The sequence below is a fragment of the Cydia strobilella genome, chromosome 12 (genome assembly GCF_947568885.1).
Source record: "Cydia strobilella chromosome 12, ilCydStro3.1, whole genome shotgun sequence".
Classification (NCBI taxonomy): domain Eukaryota; kingdom Metazoa; phylum Arthropoda; class Insecta; order Lepidoptera; family Tortricidae; genus Cydia; species Cydia strobilella.
In genome coordinates this window covers 17997298-18013689 of record NC_086052.1, presented here as the reverse complement: position 1 = coordinate 18013689, position 16392 = coordinate 17997298, and the positions used below count along the sequence as shown (strand labels likewise).

Sequence of the window (16392 nt, the reverse complement as noted above, 5' to 3'; positions counted from 1 at the left end):
GGTTTAAAAACGACAAAAATTGTACGGTTGTACAAGACAGTGTACGGTGATTTGTTAGCTCTTGTAAATCGATAGCTAGACTTTACAAGAAGCACGTGGACTACCGGCCGTTGACTCCAAGATGGTGGTTAAACCATTTACTGCACACTACCACATTAGTTTACTGTATAATAAGCTATCGATATTACACTTTAAACAATATTAATGAGCAAAAAACAAAGTAATTAATCACGATGCTAACTATCAAGATGGCGCTCGAACCGGAAGTCCGGCACCTCTGTTGATGGTGGTCCAAAACACTAAAGAACAGCTGTCAGTCATTGAAGTGACATTTGACATTTCGAACTATGGAAAAGACCACCATCTACACTAGCGCCCCTAGCGGCGAATTCATACGCGTTAGCCCTCACTAATACTTATCAAGACAATTCTAACAAATCCAGACACAAATTAGGTTGCGTTATTTTATCTCCTTCTATGACCTCCTATATGACCACTTCCTGCGTCCATCATCAGATATTCGATCGTACTGCAGGGAAAAGGTACCCTACGTTCATACAAATTTAAATTTGTATGCAGGGGGGTGCCTTTTCTCTGCAGCTGACTGTACCATAATATTGCGTTATCACCCAACTTATATAATGTATTATGTTATCACCCAACTTAAAGAATGTATGTGAAGTTTTAGCTCAATCGAATACAGGGAAGTGTGGTCGTATTGATTTTATAAAAATAAGCATAGAAGAATTTACATCTACAGTGGCGCCAACTGGTGAGCACAAAAACTGTAGCCCTCTGTAGGTACCTCACAAGTACTAACATTATGTGCCCTACCCGGGTGTCAATGTACTGACTACATTTTACTAACATCTTCTGTAATGCACATGACTTTTAATGTTAAATAAATGAAATGAAATAAGGATTTTGTTAAAACTGATATTTTTGATACAAGTTTTTATTGCCGATTCTTTTAACAGGCAAAGAGGACTATCGTTTTTTTGCTCACCAGTTGGCGCCTCTGTTGATGGTGGTCCAAAACACTAAAGAACAGCTGTCAGTCATTAAAGTGACAAGTGACATTTGACATTTCGAACTATGGAAAAGACCACCATCTACACTAGCGCCCCTAGCGGCGAATTCATACGCGTTAGCCCTCACTAATACCAATAGATGGATACAGTCTAAGGAAAAAACGTGCCTCGAAAATCAAGAAAATTTGATTATCGTTCAGAGGGCGCTACTAGTTTTGGCCTACAGTCGTATAGATGGCGTTGACGGTTTCGTTTATTATTTAACAATTTTAACGCATATCAGTGAAAGAACATGGGTCAAAATCATAAAAATAATTAATGCAAATAAAAAAAATCATTTATCTATATCTAAATACATTTTATCGTGTTTTTATAAATCTTCATTTTTAGTTTTAAAGTGTGTCGACAGATGGCAGTGAATTTACTGGGGTTACAAAATTTAATATGACAGTACCGCTCTAGTATAAGTTACTCTATGCTAATACTTATCAAGACAATTCTAACAAATCCAGACACAAATTCGGTTGCGTTATTTTATCTCCTTCTATGACCTCCTATATGACCACTTCCTGCGTCCATCATCAGATATTCGATGGTACTGCAGGGAAAAGGTACCCCACGTTCATGCAAATTTAAATTTGTATGCAGGGGGTGCCTTTTCTCTGCAGCTGACTGTACCATAATATTGCGTTATCACCCAACTTATATAATGTATTATGTTATCACCCAACTTAAAGAGTGTATGTGAAGTTTTAGCTCAATCGAATACAGGGAAGTGTGGTCTAATTTATCTTGCAGGACTTGATACATACATTGCAACGTTGCAACTTAAGTTTGTAAAAAAAAATCCTTTACACTGTAATAGATTCACCTACATATGTTTTACAAATAAACACTGACTATTGACTATTCGAAATGCATGGACATGCCACTTGCTGAGAGGTTTGTTCCAGGCGGAATGTAAGAACTTTTCTTCTTTCGTTCGATAGCTAAATTTTATGACTATCCCTTTTCTAAATAAGTCTTCCATGTCCTCGATAATTTGAGTGTCCTCTAATATGTTATGACTGAAACAGAAACAAAATAGATTAGATGAGGTCATGAGTTGTATAGTGGTGCAGGCTAGTATGGCGGTTCATTGGCAAATTATGAGAAAATAATGTCACTTTTAGAAAGCTCTCGTTTTTAAGTCAGGGGGATTTTTTTGTTTCTCAGTATTCAGCAACATCTACCTGTAAGAAATGATCTTAACAAACACACACACACACACACACACACACACACACACACACACACACAATGTGCTAATACCCATACTTAACTTTTTTTTAAAGCAGAAACATATGCGAGCGTTACTCCAGATTTTTAAATTAAAGGAAAAATGGAATAATTTACACCTCCGGCAGGACTCGAACCTGCGACCATTGGAACATCGGTCCAATCGCTTCTGCCAACTGAGCCACGGAGCCCTACATAATTTATGGCACAAAGTGTGGTGGTCTTTTTTGTCAATAAACTTGGATTCTTGCATACAAAACCAGGTTCTAGAATATAGGTACAGACAGGGTAAGAAAAAAATGTTTTTGAAGTTTTGAGTGAGGTCGACGGGTTTCAAAGTTTTTAATATTTGTTAGAATCCTTATGCACTTTTTCTATAGTGTGAGTAAATGTATGAATAATTACGTAGTTTTTAACAAGCAGAAACGTCTGCGATCGATGCTATTAAGCTTAGAATAAATTTAAAAGTGGAAAAATTACTGCCTTGGGTGAGACTTGAACTCACGGCCTCTGGATCTATACTCCAGCGCTCTGCCAATTGAGCCACCAAGACCTCATCCATAGTCAGCAAATCTTCCCACTATATGGGTCTAGGGGACCCTAGCGATATCTACCGTAAGAGTGTTACACTTCTTAAACGGCCACCGGAGTTCCAAGTAATATTGGAAGTTCACGTTCAGTTAGTGATAGTTTAACAAACTTACATACATACATATAATCACGCCTATTTCCCGGAGGGGTAGGCAGAGACCACGGATTTCCACTTGTTACGATCCTGTCATACCTCTTTCGCTACCTTCACTTTCATAACGTTCCTCATACACGCTCGCCGGTTTAGGGTGCTCTACCTGGCCTTTCTTCAGGATTTCCCCGATCTGATCAGAAAAAGTCCGCCGAGGTCTGCCCCTTCCCAACTCCCGTTTCTACCTCTCCCTTATACACTCTCTTTGTTAGCCTTTTTCCACTCATTCTTTCCACGTGTCTAAACAGGGAGTATATATATATATATATTTCGCTAGCATTTTCTTCTGCGCCTAAGCATCGTCATCGACTGAAAAACAAATTCATGATAAAGTCAGTTATTGATTATTGGTCAAACAATCTACACGAACTATAACTTTTTCTATAAATAAATTATTGTTCTTTAGAGAAACTTACATTATCGGTGGCATTTTCTTTAGTTTTCACATCAAATCCAAAGAGCATATAATCACTACGTTCTTGATCAAATCAGTATATATTTTTTTCTAGTCAGTTTGTATTTTCTTCAGACGCGCACGCGTGCTTGTCAATGTCAATATTGTCAATTGTCAAAACGTTAAGCCCGCTACAGACTACGCGGTGCGAAGCCGCGAACGCGAGCGTGAGTCGATTTCGCTTTAGATTAACTTGCGTTCGCGGCTTCGCGCCGCGATTCGCGCTCGAGTGTGCTTTAAGTTGAGAGAACACAATTATCCGTGCATGTTAGGCCCCACCCATTCGCACGAGAGCTTATAGAAAGAGATATCGCTTTCTCGCTCTTACTTATGGGTGCGTCCCACACGCAACGCTTTTTAAGCTCTCGTGCGTATGGGGCCTTATAGTTGGTCAAGCAAATCTTATCAGTAAATAAGAACAAAAAAAACTAGACTCATCCTTTTCTTTTGGGTGCTAGTACTAGTGTAAGACAAAGATAGTATGATTCTCTCTCTTGTTTGAAATGTCTATGTTTGAAATAAGATGGTCCTTCAGCCCCATAGACCTACGAGTAGCATTACATAGATGCGGCCTACCGCGTGCGCCCGTAAGGGATAGACATAGATGACGTCATAAACGTGGGGATACCATATTGGTAAAAATTACGTTGGGGCGATTACCCTGGAGGCAAAGTTTGACGGTATTAAAATTGTTGAATAAAATGTCAATGGGCCGTTCTATTTAGGCGTATGAACAATGAAATACCTCCTATAATTCGCGCAGGTGGTACAAAACTAAACATGTTTAGTAAATAAAACGTAAAATAAAATGTATTATGAGTTAAAATTTTATGAAATCACACTTCACAATCACATTATTCACACCAATTAATGTACACCACATTTAATCTTCACAACATTTGTTTATTTTATTTTTTAGAATTAGAAATACGAAAAAACTTCGAGGTCAAAATTACCCATAAAATTATGATATTCTCATCTGGTATCCCTAACATGATTGTTATGCAGCTAAATTAAGAAGAAGATTAAAAACGGCTGACCTCAGACTTGTCTGAGTAGCTGACAGATTACCACAAACAACCTACGTAATTTGGGCGGATAATTTTACAAATAATATTTTTTAATTTGCGTAAATAATTGTGATATTTTTATTGAAATCGTTTGATTCTACATTGCTTTGAGTGTAACGTAATTTTACGATGTTATTCTCACATATTGCGTTAAGAGGAAGGTGTAAAATACCGTACTTACGTGTGAAAGGTTATGTTCTCATATTTTTGCTCAGAGCGGCTATGACAGCCCATTACAGAACAATTCACCATTATTTTATCAATTCAAAACGCTAACCATCACTATGTTTTATAAGAGAAAGCACAATTTCATAGAAAACAACAATAATTAAACAAGCAACGAACAAGCATGACATGTCACGTACTTATTTGTTTGCCACAATTTCGGTTGTGGCAGCGGTGGAAAAGTGAAACTATGACAAAGACAAAAAGTAATATATTGCTCTCTGTCACTACTACTTAAAGATAGTCTTATCTATCCCGTTCGGTCATTTCTGTTTAGATTCGTCTAGATTCATGTTTAGCCCGCTCCAGACTACGCGGCGCGAAGCCGCGAACGCAAGTGTGGATTCGATTTCGCTGAATAGCGAACTAGACTCCACACTCGCGTTCGCGGCTTCGCGCCGTGATTTGCGCATGAGCGTAAAGGACCCTCTAGAATTGCTCCAAGGTCACGGTGCGGTACGATGGTGTGTTATGGCCTATAATTTCGAAGTGTAATAATAAATCTAGCTATTCGCGTTCAAACTTCATCTGACACATGTCCGACAATTGAATAAGGCCACCTATTGAATGGATCTTTCAAAAACTCTAGGCATAGACAATCGTGGTCACTAACGAATGATTGTCGATTAGAGACTTCCGGTTCTAACGCCATCTTGATAGTAGCCTCGTGATTAATTCCTTTGTTTTTTGCTCATTAATATTGTTTAAAGTGTAATATCGATAGCTTTATTATACAATAATCTAATGTGGTAGTATGCAGTGAATGGAGAATTAATCTCAAAGCGTGTTTAACCACCATTTTGGAGTCAACGGCCGGTAGTCCACGTGCTTCTCGTAAAATCCAGCTATCGGTTTTACGAGACAACTACAACAACCACCGAACAGCGTCGTGCTCTAAGAGCATTTATTTTGTTCCTACCCTTTTACGTGACATTGGCTACGGGCAACACCGCCCTCAAGTCCATCAAGAAAAGGAAAAAAAAAAGATTGTCGATTACTTGCATTATCGACGGGATATTGTTATCGTAGCCCGGTACCATGCTCGCAAAATGACAGTTTTTTACGATAACGTTAGAAGACAGCAGTCCTATCACGCGCAATATGATAATAACCATTTCACGCGCAATATGACAATAACCGTGCTAAGCCCGCTGGACGTTCTGTTTCGGAAACCTTTTCTAGACTTTGCCACCCAACTTGAATGCCTCAAGGGCCTATTTTAGATTTAAGCTTGTTATTAATTTCGTTTACGTAGTACCACTGTATATATCTTGTATATATGTATTGTATTTTACTATATTTGATCTCCATTGACTTTATGAAATACGAAACACATAAAGTATGCTAAAATACTTTATTTGAAACTAAAAATATGTAAGAAATGGAGAAATACTTTATTTTTTCTGTGTGTATTTTATTTTTAAGGTTCCGTACCCAAAGGGTAAAAACGGGACCCCATTACTAAGACTCCGCTGTCCGTCTGTCTGTCAGCAAGCTGTATCTCATCAACCGTGATAGCTAGACAGTTGAATTTTTTACAAATGATGTATTTCTGTTGCCGCTATAACAAGAAATACTAAAAAGTATGGAACCCTCTGTGGGCGAGTCCGACTCGCACTTGTCCGGTTTTTTTTATCCTTTAAACCGCCAAATACTATCTCAAAAAAATCTGGACACCCTATCGTTAACGTCCATGTTAGGAAGTAACCCACCACGATTGTATCACACCACCTTATAAAACAAAGTCCCCCGCCGCGTCTGTGTGTTTGTATGCATGTATGTTTGCGATAAACTCAAAAACTACTTAACGGATTTGTATGCGGATAAAATTCAGCAGATGTACTATGTAAATGTAGTTGGGTATGTGTTGTATTTATTGATTTGATTTTTACAACTTTAAATAAGATATTAAATTGCGTACTCGCTAGCGAAGCATGACAATAAGTAAAGCCCGCCTCCAGACATCAGTCAACCTAAAACAATACAATTATCTGAAGCCGACTTAACCCATTTACGAATGTGTCGCTCAAGTCACAATACATTCGGGGTAATATATTTAACCCATATTTGTGACACGCTTTGAGATGAGACATCATGTTGTTTTTTATTATAAACCGGTGTACTTACACTTATTTTACGGTCAAACTTTCTGGCGAATTTTGTTTTACAGAAAATGATTCATAGAATAATCGAATCCTACATTTTTGTAACAATTAACGACTCAATAACTAAAATTCGAATAAATAACTGTTCTGTATTTAAAATTATAAGAAGTAACTTTTCTACAGATCGATAATTCTGTGAAATGAAATTACAGGAACAAATTGTCCTTGAAACGAAAGTATGTTTTTTAATCTTGGTAAAATAGTAATTTAAACTAAAGTTATTTGAAGTACCTAAATATTCTGTGCAGACTATTTTTGCAATTTGAAATTACTAGAAAAAAAATCTGTGAAACAAAAATCTACAGAATAATCGTCGACAACACAAAGGTAAACCTTAAGGCCGGTTCACAGTTTGTCTGACATGTCGTGTTGTGTTGTGTCGTGTATCAGACAAATGTGAACACAACCATATTAAATGTATGAAACCAATATGCGTCACGACACAACACAACACGTCACGTCAGACAAATGTGAACCGGTCTTTATAAATGCACCACCGGGCTCTATAACTATTATTTTCTACGACGCTAGCGAACGCCCTTGCTGCGAGCTTGCTGTGGGGCTTGGTCAATATATCCTATAAAAAAATGTTTTCCCAATAATCGACTGACTCTTCCCGACTGTTCCCGTTTAGTTAAAGAGCCATAGACTATCGAAAGCCATTCATCCCTTCGCTCATTGACGTAAGTTCACAGATCGGTAACCTTAGATGGAGCATCGAAAACATAGACATAGTATAGACACTGGGGCCGTGGGGCCCAAGCGCAAAAGTTCTTTTTAAAGAACTTAGCAAAAAGCTCGTCGACGCAACCGGTGACCAGAGAGCTGGCGGCTTTCTCTCGCAGCGCATAAGTATTGCCATTCAGCGAGGGAATGCTGCCAGCATCTTTGACACAATGCTGCGGGGGCCTTATTTAGATGTTTTTTAATTAAGAGTAGTTTTGATTTTTAATTTTTTTTATTCATAAGTTGTTATTCTTAGTTACTTTTAGTTTTACTTTTAATTGAATAATAATAATTGTTAATCCGATAATAAACATTTGACATAGTATAGTAGTTATAGACATGAAACCGAGCGACCAGGGGTAAGAGAAAGACATATTCATGTATTGACAGGTTAATGTATGGCAGCATAATCCTTTTTCTCTTTCACCCTTATAAATTTCGGTATTTCGCCATCGCCTGCCTATACTGCCATAACCCGACCATGAAAAAAAACCCGGTCAGTGATAAGGACAAAGCATGGCACTATTTTCTCTTTCCTGTTATAGGAATCGCAATAAGACTATCTTTCTCTATCAAACAGTGTCAGGCCCTTGACCGAAAACTACTCGCGATCATCACGGTTTGATTAGCACTACAATTATTTAATATGAGAACACGAGCGATCATTTTAGGCTTACTACGAAAATAAAGGACGTGCGGATAAACCGTACATATAGTCCCCACGTTGGCCCAATGCTTGTTGGGTATTTCACATACATTATTGGCGGATGCACGCAGGTTTCCTCACGATATTTTCCTTCAACTAATACTTGTGGTTACTATTAAAGATATTTTGTACATAAGTTCCGAAAAACTCATTGGTACGAGCGAGTATTTGAACTCGCGACCTCCGGATTGAATTTACAAAAGGTACTTAGTCAAATAAATTATAAAATAACATATTTGTGTAATCTTGCGGTGTTAGTAAACGTTTCAAAAACGTTAGTAAACGGTGTCTGTGTAGTCTGTGAGCCTAATCAAGCAATCAGTAGGCCTACTTCGAACCACGTTCAACGTGTTGCCTCCCTGTCACACTTATTACGAATTTACAAGTACGACAGAGAGGCACCACGTCGAACGTGGTTTGCGGTAGGCACTCAGGTCAAGTGGTTGCCGAGCTCGAATCAGCAGCTATTCTGACGGCTTGGCAGAATTAATCGGCGGTTGCCATCTTAAACGTGGCAACACTGGCAACTTGACTCAGTTCACTACGTTACCTATTTGTATGTCTATACCGCATGGAATGAGTTTCAATGTAGAGTATTTTACGTTGCGATGTTCCTAAATTCTTCATGCGGTATCTTTGTGTGTAGTCTGTGAGCCTATAAGGTCGAGAGCGCCTGCCGAGCTCCAATCAGCAGCTTTTCTGACGACTCGGCAGAATTTATCTGCGGTTGCCATCTAGAAACGTGTCTTCTTGAAATTCTTGACTCAGTTTAGCTTTGCGCTGCCTGTTTGTGTGTCTATTGTATTTGAGAGTTTCAGTGGATAAGATAAAAGTCTATTTAGTATAACTGCTAGAAGAGGAAGTATTAATAGGGGTAGCAGTGTTCTGCCACCAGAGTGCAGCACTACCCCCTTTAGTAAACCTTAGAGTAATTTATACATACAGTTTTAACACATTTTTTGACAAGTTTTCAGAGTTTAATAACAAAACTTCCGTGAGACACAGACATATTAAACATATTAATAACGGGTCACTCACGTATCACATGTCGAGCGTTTTCGACTTAAAATACGTGAGTGACCCGTTATTAATGTTTAATAAGTTTTCAGGGATAAAAAAATGTGACATTGATGCATCAAGGCGGTTTGCTTACAGAGGACCCACGGGGAAACACGAATCCGAAACTATCTGCCTCTTTAAAGAAAGCCGGGTGATTTCGGGTGGTCTTTAATAGCAATTTTTAGGGTTCCGTACCCAAAGGGTAAAAACGGGACCCTATTACTAAGACTCCGCTGTCCGTCTGTCACCAGGCTGTATATCATGAACCGTGATAGCTAGACAGTTGAAATTTTCACAGATGATGTATTTCTGTTGCCGCTATAAAAACAAATACTAAAAACAGAATAATATAAATATTTAAATGGGGCTCCCATACAACAAACGTGATTTTTTTTGCTGTTTTTTACCGTTATGGTACGGAACCCTTCGTGCGCGAGTCCGACTCGCACTTGGTCGATTTTATTTTGACTATTTGTGCGCGTGTGTTTTAAGAGGTCCGAAAATAAGTATAAGAGATATAATACAATATTATTATTATTATTATTTTTACTAGCCTAATTTAGTGTCCCACTGCTGGGCAAAGGCCTCCCCTCGTTTCCTCCACACACACACACACTACAAACGACAGGGTCGAGTGGAGGAAACAATATTATTACTACACATTATATTATTGTCCTTTTGTTACAGCCACGGGAGAATGGGAGCGTCTAGCGTGCCGCGGCGAACCGCCGCCATCTTTACAGGAACACTCTTGTACCGCACACGGGAACAAACTTTATGTTTTCGGTGGCGAAGCTGGTTCGCTCGGTGATACGCCACTCTGGGTGTATGATACTGAGGTAACTATCTAGTACATCATTTACAGAGTACAATTAAATTCCTTCCTAATACATTATTATTATGTGTGAATGCACAGGCAGCTTAAAGCTGATACGTGCACATCAATATGCACTTGTGTTTTGTAGTCTTCGAAAGTGTTCATCGAGTTTGTTTTAAAGGAGTTTATCGAGGGTGCACTGATCACTGACTCGGGCAAACTAGTAGGGTATTAGTAGGGAATTGTTGGAAAACTGCCGTAGACTGAGCTCTTGAGGTTAGAATTCATATTCAATAGACCTGGAGTTGCAGGCGTACATAGGCTACGGAGACTGCTTAACATCACGCGGGCCGTATGCTTGTTTGCCACCGACGTAGTATAAAAAAAACCTACACAGTCACTCCGATCATACACTTGTCATACAAAGGCACACGACACTCCGTCTGCTTATGTATCGCCTACTATGATGCTTATCTCAGGGCGCAGCGCACGACACCACTTCCTCGACCCGTAAATGTAACAGAGTACCATGAACGCACACTCGACGCTTACGTCGACCGCTATACATTGGTTAAATGTACGGTGATCGAGGCATAGTGCCTTTCTAAAAATGTCGAAATAATAATATGTTTTGCCATTCCAGCTTGGCTCGTGGCGAAAGCTGCCTGGCCAGCCTGCACCACCCGGGCGACGCGGACCGCGAGCCCGTGGCGGCGGAGCCGGCCCTCGAGGACGACGTGGGCATACCGCGCATGCTCTAAAGGATTGCCTGCTGGTCTTTGGAGGTTATAAGGATTTGAGAGGGTCCACGAATGAGCTGTGGGCTTTTCATTATGGTAAGTAGATGGGATAAGTAGGTACCTAAGTACTTCATGGCCAACACAGGTCATCACTATGAAACACAAGAGCTCGCGGCAGCGAAGCCGGTCCTAGAGGACGGCGCGGCCATTCTGCGCATGCGTTGAAGGGTTATAAGGATTCGGAGGTTCGGGGGTTATAAGGATTTGGAAGGATCTATGGTAAGATTGGTAAGCTGAGCTAACTATGCACCGACATGAACAGAACAAGTGTGGGGGATGGGAGTGTCATTATAACAATAATATTTTCACCTCAGCAGCTCGAACAAGCCTACTTTCGTCACTCCCTGGAGTGAGGAAAGTGCGACTTTCCTCACTCCAGGGAGTGAAACAAAGTAGCTTTTTAATTTAGTTTATACTTCTATTACAATTCTTTTTTGTATTATTCTGTGTAATTCGAAATACATTTTAACCTTTAATATGTTGTCACTACTGAGGTGAAAAATTATATATGCAACACGAGAGCAAAGTTATTTTACATCACGTGTTTTTGAGTCCCTCGCTACGCTCAAGATTCTAACTCTATAATCTTTCGCTTTCTTGGGACTCAAAATAAACACTCGCAAGAAAAACCAATTTTCCTCTCTTGTTGCACAAATAACTATTTCATAGAAATTTGGTGCTAAAGATAACAATGCCTCACTTTCGTCTCACATTCTATACACAAGCATAGCTGGAAAAAAACTTTAGTTAATTTACGGGGGAACAGTGTATTGTATTCACCTTTTTTTTCAGAATCGGAATCCTGGCACCAAGTACGAACAGCCAATGCGGGCCCGGCTCGGCACCGGCATGCGGCTGCCCTGCATGATGCAAGGCTCTACGTGCATGGAGGACAGAGCGATTTGAGAGCTTGTGCTGATTTGTGGCACTATGACACTAGTAAGAGCATCTACCTCTCCTTTTTACCCGATTGCCAAAGGAGGAGGAACTACCAACTTGACCGCCACCAACGAAAATACCTACCTAAGTAACATTCTGCTAAATAGTGAACTTAACAACCACCAACCAAAATGACTATGAGTAACCCTCTGTTGGTCCCCGCCTGCGATACTTACCATCAACATTTATAAATTATATTTAGTTAGTATTTAGGATAAGTTTTTTTTTTATTTAACTATCGATTACGAACAAATTTCATAGTGCATTCTATATTGTTTAAACGGTATTCCATAGCTTGGTTTTAGCATTTGTTTAAACAATATTTCTTGTGGGGCTTGTTTTCCTCTTTTTAGTCGGGTTTTTGTTTTTTTTATAATATGTAATATTTTTTTTATTATATATCTATATCTGTTTTTTCGTCTTGGCGTTTATTTCGAACCTACCCTCAGTTAGGTACTGCTTTTGGATCCCAGGGTTGGTTCCGAATTCCTGCTTTAATCGGCACGGTCTTCGGCATCCTTTTTATAAAGTCTATAGTTATTCCCCATCTATATTAATTTTCGAACCTGTTCGCAATATTTCACCAGAATCGGTAGATAAATGCGACGAGTAATATAGAGGTGAACAGTCGCACAATAGAAAACATTTTTTTTTTTCAAATTGAAACAGAGACGCTTTACTTACGCTTCGCTTTCCTCCGGTAAATAAAACCATATAAAACTGATAAAGTTTTTTTTCTACTCGTCGAGTATAATCTGTGTATTACGACATCACATGCAACACTACAACGTTACTCTTTTCAACGTTGGATAGTCTATGGCACTTCCGACTCAAGCATAAGAATTTTATCGATACGGTTTAGTCAAGTATAAAAATTTTGAAAATAGAACTTCATACATTTCAGTAAAATATTTCTTGTTTAAGGAGACTCGATTCAATGCAAATTAGTCTACTTAAACACGCTGCTGCGTCGTATCTGCTTTGTGAATGGTTGGCCAACAATTGCTTCATAAGTCATAAACGCGCATGTGACACCCTTCATATAGCAACATCCATATCCTACGAAAACCGCTTAGCGTTGCTTGTTAGTCTCCATAGGCTACGGTGGCCAAAATCGAGAAAAAAACCGTCTTAAAATTGAATTTAGCGCGGAGGTACCAGGGTCTCATGAGTTACGAGGAGGTGTCGTTGACCAACCCGCCGGGGGCGCCGGGCCCGGCGGCCGGTGCGCGTACGAGTATGAAGGTATCGCGGGTCGCGGCAGCTCGCGTATTTTAACTATACTTTTGGTTTGTTTACTTAAGTATATGATTCTACTAGTTGAAAGTATTATTTTTTTGTCTCATAGAAAAAGTATTGTATACTCAGCAAGCTTCGTTGCTTAAACACGGTACTCGACTGAAAAGCTCTCTATTATATCACGATTGTATAAAATACTATTTTAGAAAGTATTTATTTTTCAGTGTCCCGAGTGTGGACAGCAGTGCGGCCCTTGCGCGGCGCCCGCGGCTGGCCGGGCGCGCGCGTCGGCCACGCGGGGCTGCGCGCCGGGGCTCATCTCTACATCTTCGGAGGGGAAGCCGACGGACATGCTTGTAATGAGCTGTGGAGGTTTCACTTTGGTATGTAGTACACGTACTTACTCACCATAGAATAAGCTTTGGACCCGGGTATGTCCTTAAACTGCGTCCGGACCCGGATATGTCCTTAAACTACGTCCAAAAGAGATGTATGGGCACTGTGAATGACATCTCGCTTTGTGTGGTAGCACGTAGCACTGGACAGCGTATGTCGTTCCAGATCTAGAGCAGAGCCCAACTGGGGAAGTACCTCCACCTTACAGAAAACCGCAGCCAAATATCACTAGACCCTACTCATAGTGTTGTGTTCCTGCCGGTGAGTAAGGTTGCCAGAGCTCAACGAGGGAGAGGAGTGTTAGGGTCGGCAACGCGCGTGTGATATCTCCGGTGTTGCGGGCGTCCATAGGCTACGGTAACTGCTTACCATCAGGCCGGCCATACGGCTTGATTGCCACCGACGTGGTATAAAAACAAACAAACTTCTTTTCTTTAAGACCTATACTGTCCGCGCGCCAATTCCGTGCATTCGGAGGTCGAGGAAGTGGGAGGGTGTGCGCCGCGCCAGTACGTACATAATGACACTACTCCGTCATGACGCCCAACATTCCTAACATTCCTCAGCCGTGCACTGAATTCGCGCGAGGACAGTAGACTAAGATACCAGTTTGGTATGTCGTATACTTCCAGTCTAGGTCAGAAATATGTATTATAGGTACAATTCTCCTAGTAAATTCTCCGATATATACTGTAGGTATGAATCATAAATTGGCAGGACAATTCCAGGGTTCAACGGGATAAAAACTTGAGCTCAGAACTTTCCGTAATAGTGCCAATATATAGAGAATCAGCTACAGAGGCCAGAGCTGCTGCTGTTTAATACGTTAGCCCTTATTTTTCTGTCATTGCATATTAATCGCAAACAATAGAAGATCGTCATGACAAGTTTCCAATGATAACTAACTTATCATTCTCATTTTCCAGCGACGGAGACATGGGAGCGCATCGTCCAGAGCGTAAACTGGCCCTCGCCTCGCGTAGACTGCTGCGCACTCCTCGTCCCTGGCGCCCCGCGGCGCGCCCGCCCCGCCCCCGCCCCCACCCCCACCCCCGTCGCCGTCCGACCCGACCCCCCCGCAAGTCTTCTCAAGGAACTTTCCCGACTATCTTCCATACATATGAGACGAGCCGCCCGCTGCAGCTATTCCGCCCTAGGCCAAGATTCCACGGAAAGTTTAGCTAACTCCCAGCTATCGAAATCCCACTCCTCGTACGTCATAGAACGCTCGAGCGACGCCGGCCCTAAAGAAGCTGATGAGGCCGAACGCTTCCGTTCCGACATCTCCCGGGAACCTATCTCGGTCCCAGATTTCGCTGACATGGTTCTCCCGACCCCGGTCTTATCCCCGATCGAGGCAGCTAAGCTAGTCTATCTGGACTCCGATGAAGAGGAGGATATGAAGCGGGAAATCGAGAGTATGCGCAAGAAAGATGACGTGCAAATGCGACGACTCGATACGCCGAAAGTCGTGGCGATTCCGAAGTCTGCATCGGTCAGGTTCAGTAAAGACGTGACTACTACAGAAGAGGAGGAAGGTGAATTGTCGACGTCGGATTACGCTAGTGCTGAACGCGTGAATAGGCTCTCAGGGGCATCGCTTGGATTTTGTAATCCTCACTATTTAGGTCCTGATGTTCGAGCGTTAGCAGCATTGACACCAGACTCGGGAGTAGGCGCGGGGGATATTGAGCTGCACGATTTAGGGGAACGTCGTGCGCGGAGCGCTCAACGCAATGGTGGAGATTCCCAACTACATTTACTACTGGTTGGGGGTCGAGAACCCCCCCACGTAGCTCGACTCCAAAGCCCGTTGTCCCTTTGGACGTACAGGCTGTTGTAGATTCGTCCGTTCTTTGTCGTTCTAGACTTAAATATATTTTTCTCGTATATATATAAGTGAAGTTTTTGAGATGTATCGAGGTGCATGAAGCATTGGAGTTGCTGTCCACTGCTGCGTCATTATTGATACTAACTTAATAATAGGTATTTTAAAATATAAGATGAACTCCGGTTTCATGGTTTCCAAAAAAACTAAAGCCATTTTACCTAGCCGTCAAAAAGCAACTCCTGTGCAAAAGCACTGTAATATAGGTACTTCTAGCGACTCCAAAGCGTAAAACGCGTTTTCCTTGACGTACTGTTCCATGTCCAGACTATTAACTGTCAAAGGTGAAAGGTATTTGAATGCGTTTTACGCTCTTGAGTACCTACTTCTAGCGGCACTATTAAGCCTCGTAGGATAACTTAGGGATCTGTAACGTCCATTCTCCTATCGATTAATTACACTCAAGAAGCTTATATTAACACTGGAGTTTTCACGAAAACGTAAAGTGAAATTTTTAATGATTTTGTGACATGTTTTAATGTCGGCAATGAGGCTTCCGACCACTGCAATCTTGTTACTTTTCGACCGTGTAGAAGATGGTTGATGACCAAACCTATTTCCCTACGAAGGTCAGATTGACCTTGGGCCTAACCTTGGACCGTCAGAGGCTTGGTTGCCAAAGACTGTGTAATATGGGTTTTATGTTGTCTCTTGTGTGGGACATTCCCTTGCTTATATTTCCCATAATGGTTCAAAGCGAGCTTCAATTTTGTGTAATTTCTGATACCCTTATACCGGTCTAAAGGTTAAGGGCGCTCCAGACTACGCGGCGCGAAGCCGCGAACGCGAGTGTGGAGTCGATTTCACTGATTAGCGAACTAGACTCCACACTCGCGTTCGCGGCTTTGCGCCGCGAT

At 41.1% G+C, this 16392-nt stretch overlaps 1 protein-coding gene and 2 non-coding genes across 3 annotated transcripts in view; 1 reads left to right on the top strand and 2 right to left on the bottom strand.

Moving 5' to 3' along the window:
- The window catches only part of LOC134746326 (uncharacterized), a 64167-nt gene extending 48183 nt beyond the window's left edge, over nucleotides 1-15984 (top strand). Inside the window, exons 3-7 of the mRNA XM_063680722.1 lie at nucleotides 10144-10295; nucleotides 10917-11109; nucleotides 11866-12012; nucleotides 13476-13634; nucleotides 14574-15984. Of these exons, the coding sequence (XP_063536792.1) occupies nucleotides 10144-10295; nucleotides 10917-11109; nucleotides 11866-12012; nucleotides 13476-13634; nucleotides 14574-15490 (1568 nt within the window). The 3' untranslated portion in view covers nucleotides 15491-15984. The remainder of the gene's footprint in view (nucleotides 1-10143; nucleotides 10296-10916; nucleotides 11110-11865; nucleotides 12013-13475; nucleotides 13635-14573) is intronic.
- On the bottom strand, nucleotides 2426-2500 carry Trnai-gau (transfer RNA isoleucine (anticodon GAU)). The gene has a single exon. It is a non-coding gene; the product is annotated as a tRNA-Ile (tRNA).
- On the bottom strand, nucleotides 2790-2862 carry Trnay-aua (transfer RNA tyrosine (anticodon AUA)). Its single transcript has one exon. It is a non-coding gene; the product is annotated as a tRNA-Tyr (tRNA).
- Nucleotides 15985-16392: the final 408 nt, after the last annotated feature.